The sequence below is a fragment of the Gymnodraco acuticeps genome, unplaced genomic scaffold, assembly GCF_902827175.1.
Source record: "Gymnodraco acuticeps unplaced genomic scaffold, fGymAcu1.1, whole genome shotgun sequence".
Taxonomy (NCBI): domain Eukaryota; kingdom Metazoa; phylum Chordata; class Actinopteri; order Perciformes; family Bathydraconidae; genus Gymnodraco; species Gymnodraco acuticeps.
Window position 1 is genome coordinate 1,463,442 of NW_022992250.1, and position 8,959 is coordinate 1,472,400.

General features: G+C 40.6%; 2 protein-coding genes across 12 annotated transcripts in view; one reads left to right on the forward strand and one right to left on the reverse strand.

Moving 5' to 3' along the window:
• tcf7 (transcription factor 7) overlaps positions 1-4,273 on the forward strand; it is a 70,444-nt gene extending 66,171 nt beyond the window's left edge. For all 10 annotated transcript variants that reach the window (XM_034206767.1, XM_034206768.1, XM_034206769.1 and 7 more), the window contains one exon: positions 1,930-4,273. In XM_034206767.1, the coding sequence (XP_034062658.1) occupies positions 1,930-2,356 (427 nt within the window). In that variant the 3' untranslated portion in view covers positions 2,357-4,273. The remainder of the gene's footprint in view (positions 1-1,929) is intronic.
• A 51-nt stretch (positions 4,274-4,324) lies between these two features.
• Positions 4,325-8,959, reverse strand: skp1 (S-phase kinase-associated protein 1). Of its 2 annotated transcripts, XM_034206778.1 has the most exons (7): positions 8,771-8,853; positions 8,581-8,661; positions 7,949-8,048; positions 7,714-7,787; positions 7,343-7,486; positions 5,136-5,276; positions 4,325-4,990 (listed from the first exon to the last, which is right to left on the reverse strand). In XM_034206778.1, exons 2-7 carry the CDS (start codon positions 8,581-8,583, stop codon positions 4,955-4,957), a joined length of 498 nt encoding a protein of 165 aa, XP_034062669.1. In that variant the 5' UTR covers positions 8,584-8,661; positions 8,771-8,853; the 3' UTR covers positions 4,325-4,954. The 2 variants fall into 2 exon arrangements, with proteins under 2 accessions (XP_034062669.1, XP_034062670.1); XM_034206779.1 differs by lacking the exon at positions 8,581-8,661 and having other exon boundaries at positions 8,771-8,959.

Sequence of the window (8,959 nt, forward strand, 5' to 3'; positions counted from 1 at the left end):
CAAACTACCTAAACTAGTTATAAATATGTTTATTTTTACTGTTGGCCGGGTCACTCATTACTGGATCAGCTGCTGCATGAGACAGACACTGACGCTGTCCAAAGAGAGGGTGGAAAAAGAGAGGCTCCGTGTATTTTTATTATTATATTATATAGAGTCATTATTCATTTGTTTTAAAGCTCAATAAATAACAAAGAAGACCTTTGACCGGCACTTTTATAATTTTGTCGGAAGGTTTAAACTTTAATACACGTTGACTGGCGAAAAACTCTGCCCGGTTCCCTCGGCCCCCACCGCGGAGAATAAACAGAAGGGCAACCATGACAACCATGCTTCTTCGCTGCTTTTGTGGAGGAAGTTACAGCGCCACGTACAGGCTCCTGCATATGTACTGCAGCTTCTCCAGCGGTTGGAGCTAAACGGAGCGGTCTCGTGTGGGCAGACACTATCCGGATAACTATTGCGTGTGGACGGAAGCTTGTTTGCGATTGCGTTTGCGTTAATCCTATGCGTTTAGCCGTTTTCGTCCTCGTGTGACCGGGGTCTGAAGCTCCATTGGAAGCCATTTGGAAAGGGCAGGCACTTTCAGAAGCACTTGGCAGGTGATTGGATCAATCTGTCTATCACCTTCTATCATGGGCTACTTCTGATGGATTAACAATGGCTGGTACATGTGGAGCACAGCACTTCTGATTGGTGTGTATGACTGACACACAAGAAAGAAAAAGAAAAAAATTGTAGAAAAAAAAAGTTAAAAAAATAAAAAATGTTTAAAAAAATCGATTTGATAATCGCATCATTTAAAATCGCGATTTCGATTTAAAATCGATTAATCGTTCAGCCCTAGTCCAAACGTAATGGCTCCGCGGATGTAACGTAACGGCTCCGCAGGTTGGTCCAATACGTTACGTCACTATACCCGAAATACGTCACTATACCCAAGAAGTAAACAATGTCCAACGAGGCGTTCTGGGGCAGCATAGACAGGTATTTTCTGTGTTAGAGTTTTACTCGCTACAGGATGTACTTTGAGGGTTTTTGACTCAGACCGTTTACATGCAGAAAAAGCTACATAACACACAAGGGGACGGGTAATAACCGGAAAAGCATGACATGGGACCTTTAAAGCAATCCTCATAGCATGACGCCTGGAAACAGCTAGCCTGACTCTTTCCAAAGTTCAAAAATGCACCTTCTAACATCTCGAAAGCTCACTTATTATTTAGTTTTTTTAATTGTTTAGCTGGAACACAAGCATTAATGTAAAGAATTCACACAACTCCAGGAGGTCCCAATGTTGTTCGCCTAGATTACTTCTATCGTGTTGAAATCCTTAAAACCAAAAAGGTTGCTTTAACATCTCTCTCAATCCAACAAGATTCAACATGTTAACCGGTCAGTTTGTGAAGGTGTTGATGGGTGCCATTTTGTACTTTGGACAGGTTAGGCTAGATGTCCCTGACTCCAGTCTTTATGCTAAGCTAAGCTAAACCTTCTGGCCCTAGTTTAATAACACAAATTTGGCATAGACATGAATATGAATATGTTCTCAGCAAGAAATCAAAGTAAATTTCACAAAATGTTGTATTTTCTTTAGATTGACACCAGTATTACTTTTATTTTACCCTACTAAAAGACGTAGAAGTCCACTGATATTTCCATTTAATGTATTTTGAATCTATAAAATAGTCAGGATCCTAAAACTCCATAAATATATTGTTGTGTGTTTTTGTATCTTCATTGACATAGTGTACAGAGCTCGTCACTAATATGTGTGTGTTGTTCGTGACGACCGTGTGTGTTCCTGTTTGTGACATCAGTGTGTGTTCCTGTTTGTGACATCAGTGTGAATGCTGCATCTTCATTACAGCCTGCTGACGTTTACCATCCACACTCTATTCACAGATAACTCTCTCTGACTGTCCCTAGGAGGAAAAAGAAGTGCATTCGCTACCTTCAAGGAGGAGGCTGTCCCAGTCCAACTTCTTCAGATTTAAGTGCCATAGACTCTCCCCCCTCCCACTCCCCCTCCCCCACCCGCCACCACCTGTACCAGCAGCACCAGCTCCCCCCCTCCCCGGGCTGCTCCCCCCCGCCGCCGCCCCCCGGCTCTCCATCAACACACCTCCCACTGTCTCCGCCGACACACACACGCTCACATACGCGCTTACCCCCGCTGCAGACCGCCAGCAAGCGCGGAGACCCCCGTCAGCCCAAACACAGCTACACACACACCTCTACACACACCTACACACACCTGGACCTGAGCGGCAGGGCCTCACACGGAGACACGGCAACGCTGTCCGTCGCCAAGGCAGCAGGACTTTCTCTCAAAGTGCTAACAGAGTCGCAGTGATTCCTCCAGAGCCACCAAGAGCATCATCTCTCCAATCATCTCATTTTTAACTATATTATGTGCTCCTTTTTGTTAAATAAAACTAAAGAAGAAGACTGAGGGTGGTGCAGCGAAGAAGAGGAAGCCATGGAGTAAAATTACTGGCTGTGTCTCAGTTCAGGGGTTTCTCCACACCCGTTTCAAGACAAAATACATCAGTAACAGATCACTGAGGCCTTTTACTAATCTTCTTTAAATGATCAATTATACAATCAAGCATCCAGGCAAGCTAAAAGTCTGGACATTTGGGATAATAAAAGGTTATCTGATCTTATTATTGGTCAGATGTGTGGTAAATCATACCAGCCTGCACATGTTAGTTAGCTTAACTACTAACCTTATCATAATTTACAGTTTGGTCAAAAGTTTGACTTTTCAATAATTTCTACAACTCTTATTTTTCTGTGATAGTGATTGGAGCACATACTACTGTGTCACAAAACAAAATCATGAAGTTTGGTTCTTTTATTTTTGTGATTTTTAAGTGGTATGTGCTCCAATCACTCTATCACAGAAAAATAAGAGTTGTAGAAATGATTGAAAAGTCAAGACTGTCATGAAATACATGTTCTTTACAAATGTATGTAAACTTTTGACCACAACTGTAAATGCGTGACTTCACGGTCATTACCTGAGTTGTTTTACACGTGTGTTGAACCCACAAGTGTTACAGAGTCTGATGCTAAGCTCTGGAAGAAGAGCTCGGCTTTAGAGCCTCGTTGTTGGAGGATCCCGCCCGATTGGGCTCTCCGCCACGTACCAAAACAGTTCCCGTTATAAAGAGGCAGGCCTGCAGTGGAGGCAGTTATTCTGGAGTTGTTTGGCTCCATCTGCTGCAGCTAAACTAAAATACTTCCTTTTAGGATACCTGTTGATTTTAGAAATACAAATCCTAAGCCCCACTCAGTGCTTTCTTCTTACCCTGTGCTTTGACCTAAATGACAATCACAAACTAAATGTCTTTACAGGACATTTACACTTTCCTTCAAATCAGATCCGTCTCTTGGACACATCATCCATCACCATGACTCAGACCAGCCGAGGGGAGACAAACACCAGCAGAACCTCGAAAGAGTGTTCATTTATTTTTAATCAACTCGACTTCATTTTCATTCAATTTCCAAACATTTTAAAGCTACCTTTTAAACAGTTTAAAAAAGGTCTCACATGACAGCCTCCCCACCTGCAAGTTACATTTTTAGGCACTTTCAGTCTCTCACTATATCAACCGTTACATTTTTCTCCTGTTTTTGATATTTTTGTATGAGGTTGTGATCTTTAAAAGGTCAGAAGCTGGTGGGGAAACCCTTTGGTTGTTTTCCTTTGACTCAATATTTTTGCAGCTCCATAAACTAATCTGAGACCAAATGGGTACTATTATATTGTGTTGTAAAGTTTTATAAATGTTGGAATTCCCTATTATAATTAAACTTTTATATGTTTTTATGTAAAAAAAAAAAATACATAACAAAAAAAAGAAGATTCTTTTAGTTTCTACCATTTCTTAAAGCAATACATTTTGTCCTCTTGTGCAGCGTTATGCGTTTTGTTTTGATCAAGTGTTACTGCAGCAGCGTTCAAATGATACCTTCTCAATCTGTGCATGTTCCAACTTCAGTGTAACAATAATTGATTTCTGACTGAAAAGGCTTTAAGTTACCGCTCTGCTTGCCGCTTCAACGGACAAACTAAACTTTGTACAGCAAAACTGTTTTCCTCCAGCAGAGAGAGCTCTTGTGCTAGAAATAGCTTGTTTGATTTTGAGGATGTCTACATCAGTAGTGGGAACACCTCAAAGATGTCTTCTGTATTTTTTACACCTCTGATGTATTACTTGTTTTCGTTTGATGTATTAAAGTGTTTTGAATATTTCAAAAATGATTCCAGTGAGACTTTTCCTTTTAAAGAGAAACACAAAAACAGACGGCAGCCTTTTTATGAGTTTTATTTACTCCTTCAATATACGATTGATCATCCCAAAAAACAGCATCAGAGCTTTATCTGAGAAAAGTTTCCAATTCAAAACAACATGAATTAGGAATTAGAGATACTCGATGCATAAAGGACATCGCGCAAAACAAACAACTTTCCAACTCGAACTTTTCCTTTAAAAACAAGCCGTCCTCTCTGAAAGCACTTTCACAGAACGGTTGCATTTACAGAGCAAAAATAAAATATCCACCCGTTCATCTCCATTGTCAAAAAAAAAAGCAATTTATTTAATCTAAATGAAAAACAAACATGTCCAGTAAAAAAGACAACCATAGCAATTATAACGGGGAGACGTCTAATCTTTAAGGATAGAAAGCCATGACACCTGGTTCTAGTGAATACACAACGTGTGTGGAAACAGAAAAAAGCTTTTTTTGTTTAAATTATTAACAACACACAGGCAGATTAAAATGGTCATGCTATTGGAATACAGAACTTGAGAGGAGGGGGAGTGTGTAGCTCTAAATATACTAAATTGTAAATATTGACAAGTATGAACAACGCCAGTGCAACCAGTTAGCGGGACGATTCCTTTTCAGGGTGGTAGTGTTGGCCGGACCCTCCCCTTTACTTCTCTTCACACCACTGGTTCTCTTTGCGTACCTGTGGACGACAGACAGGAGAAACGGGATGAGTAACAGGTCAACTCTCAAAGCTGTTCACCTTCAGCATCACTCAAAAGTGACATCATTTCCTAAACAATTAAGGCTTTTCTTCTTGTGTTATGACTGATGGGTGGATTCACTACCTGGGCTTCTTCCTCCTCTGTGAAATCGTTCTTGATGTTAAAAGTCTTCCTGATCTCCTCCGGGGTTTTGCCTTTAATCATGTTGGCAACCGTCTTGCAGGTGACGTCTAACAGACCTTTGATGTCCAAATAGTTAGCGGCCTGGAAGGAAACACAACAGAGAGAGGAAGGAGATTATTGTTAGACTTTAGCATTTCAAGCTACACATCAAGGTATATTAACAGTGAGCCAATTCTATTTTGTTTTCAGTTTATGTCAGGGACTACAATGCTTGAAGCTAAGGATTTGCACTGATGTCGTCAAGGTTAATGCCACTGAGAATTATAAGCATGTTAGAAAAAAGCTCTGGTGTAAATGCAAACAGCTGCTAACTTAAGAAAGCTACAAATAGTAGCAGTGATCGTCTTCTTGTTATCGGACAGTCCTTGTGCATATTGAGATTTGATTACATTGTAGGCCAAATCGAGACAATGAAAAAGCAAAAGACGAAAAATCATTCGTCTTTCAGAGATTGTATTCAGATACAGAACACAAAGTGTAAATGTATTGTGTGTTATAACCAAGAAGGCCAGGCAATTTGAATGCTTATTAGATATAAGCCAAAGTAAAGCAGTATAAATTAGTACGGCCTTGTTAAGACCAGCCCAGGAAAATCAAGATTTTTTTAAATGAAAATCTGGACACAGGGATTTTTGGACACACAAATCTGATCAGATCATTTGCAACTAGAAGTAAACACTGATCAGATTGATCAAAGCCTGCTGTGTTCAGATAACAAATCCCATAATACCGGTTAAACCTCACATAAGCCATGTGGTGGTCACTGAAAAAGCCTCGCACTCCTCACATCGGCCCATTCCCAAACCGCCCTCTACACACTACCCCTCCGTTTGCGTGTTCGCCATATTGAGGGCTGTTCCAAAGCAACGAGTGTGGAGGGGGAGTGGGCTATCAAGCCCTCAAACAGCGAGTCTGCAGCGGTGCTGACTTGAGACCGGTCTCTACCTGACCCGTCTCAACGCTGTGTGTGTCCGTCAGGAAACACGCTGTTTACAAGTAGTTCCAGCAAACATCCACTGATAAACTGCGATGTTAACAACCTCATGATAACCTCATATGTTTTTAACTTAGGATCATACCTGTGTTTAGTCTAGAAAAAGATAAATGTCTGCATTTTATTATAAAGTTGTGTATATTTACAGACCGTTGCAAAAACTAAGAAGCTTATAAACATCAGGTTTAAAACTAAAAAGAGCTTTGAAACACAATGAAAGATGTTTAGAGTTTTAGTTGAGTTATTAATTTAAACTTTTTGTCAAAGAGAAGCTGATTTGAAACCGTTGTTACATACAGTTACGGCATTTCCTGTTTCTGCCGGAGAGAGGGGAGGCCGTCCTAAAGCTTGCTGCTGTATTTACTCCCTCCATATGACAGGAGGAGCCTCGTTGAGCTGCGAGTGTGGCTACAGACGGAGTTCACTCCGTCACGGAGGGGTAGGGTCGAGGGAGTGGTTTGGGATTGGACCTAAAGCATGAAGTAACCGTGTGCTTGTAAACACATTCTTATAAACTCAAATGACGACACTCCACTTGGGTTTCACTTCCTGGAAGCCCACAGCTTGTCCAACACTTATTTCCTAATCTTTCCCAGGAACTGCCTGTGTTACCTGTCACATGCTCTCTTGTTTTCCTTCAGATCGTCCACAGAGTAAATGCATGTAAGCCAAAGATCCCTTCATGTGGGTTATAACTTTAAAAACGGTATCGTTTTAAATCCTTAAAAACAGCCAACCATCTATCTTCTAGCTGTTGCTAAGCAAGTTTAGCATCTCTGGCAACCAAATGAAACCGCTCACCACTGCATCAGAGCAGGGAAGGACATTTCAAACTAAATATGCACATTCAAATATAACAAATATGTCAATAAGAGGCTAAAAGTAAAAGAGAACTCCTGCAATGACAAAGCTTTCAAAGTAAATCTCTAGAGAAATCAAATTATAGAATACCAAAAAGGTTTAGTTACTGACTGCATGCTTAATCAAATATGTAACCAATAAACATTTCTAACGCTGGTCACATGACGTTGGTTTGACTGTCTTATTTGATGTGGTTGAAGTTCAGTGGTTTAGCAGGTTAATGGTTGTAGTTTAAATGATTTTCAACCTCTATGAATGCAAGTGAGTGTAATATAATGTCAACTGTATTTACCAGAATGAGTTCAAACAAGGTGCCTTGGTCCACTTTGAGGAACTCTTGGTCCCATACAGGAATGTCATCTGTCCTCTTCTCCTTGTTCTCATCGTCCTCAGGAGGAGGAGGGTCATCTTTGTGGTGGGTGCACCACTGAATCACCTGAGGGGAACACACACATACCACTTTAACCAACATACTGCAGGAAAAACCTTGTTTGAAATAACTGCAGCTCTGGTGCACAAGCATACCATTGAAGAGGCAGAAATAAGCAACTTTCACACAATGTGATTAACTGGCCATTAGACATTTAACCAGGGAAAAGTTCAATCAACACACCTATAACATGTGTGTGTGTTTGTTTTTCTTTGTGTGTGTGTGTTCTGTACCTTCTTGAGGATGGCAGCGTTAACATTAGGGAGAGGAACTGGGTCATCGTCTCCTTCATCATCCATTCCCAAATCTGTCAAAGAATCAATGAGTGACTTACATTAGTCAGTTATATCTACAAACAATTGCAAATATTACAATACAACGATATAAATAGGGCAAAGAAGACAACTTATTACACAAAGTTAGCATCAAGTTGAAATGGACTCAAAAGAGTGCAATGATTTGAGATACCTTCTAACATAGTCTTGATGGTGACAGACTGTTTGGCGATCTCCACATCCACCTCGAAGATTTCCCCATCAGAGCTCTGTAATTTTATCGTGGGCATTATCTGTAAAGACAAACAATGACATTATTAAGTAAATAAATATAACCAACTGTTCAAAAAAGTAACAACAGTCACAGTTTTCCCAAAAATGTCCCGTCTGGTCTGCTAACTCTGCAGCTAGCTAATCCTGTATTTACGTGACTGCTAGCTTGTCAGTTTACATCGTTAATGATCAGCTTGCTATATTAGTGAGGTTAAAACTGCTACAGGGATTAATATACTTCAACCTTACCTGTGAGGGTGATGTTATTAGCATTTCTAAGTATAAATATGTAGCTCTATAGCGATACTTTTCAACCTAACAAACGACACATTAAGCTAACGCTAGTCAACTGTTAACACAGGCTAAACGACGGTAATGCTAACCAAATAGCTAGTTGCTATAAGGTGGATAATCAACTTACATTAAATAGATGCATTGTTACTGCATTAAGTATTAGATCCACATTTTAAGCAACAAACCCCGACTTGTATGTTAGTACAACCAAAACAATTGCCCAATAGCTAAGGTTAAATAAATATGAGCTAGCATTACCATGCACTATGCTAGCATTTAGCTTGACAGTAAGCTAGCGCCCTGCGATGAAGTGAGGCCTCTTAGCAACCAACACCGATGCTACTGAAACAAAGATGTAAACAAAACCTGAGTGGCGGTTTGACTTCAATTTTCAAAGATAAACAACGTGTAAAACTAAAATCACATTTCGCGTTGGGAAGCTACGTACCGTAAATGTTTTTCCTCAGATCCAGAGGTAAGGTTCCTCTGTGTTGATCAGCAGGGCCTGACAGACGCGGGGCTGTTTGGTTTATGAGTCTGCTGCTCCCGGCGGCTGTGGAGCGCTTTGTCAGAGAGCGGGGGAGCGAGGGGGGATGCTGCTTTTCCTGTTGGTCTAACTCTTTATACAGTCTATGGT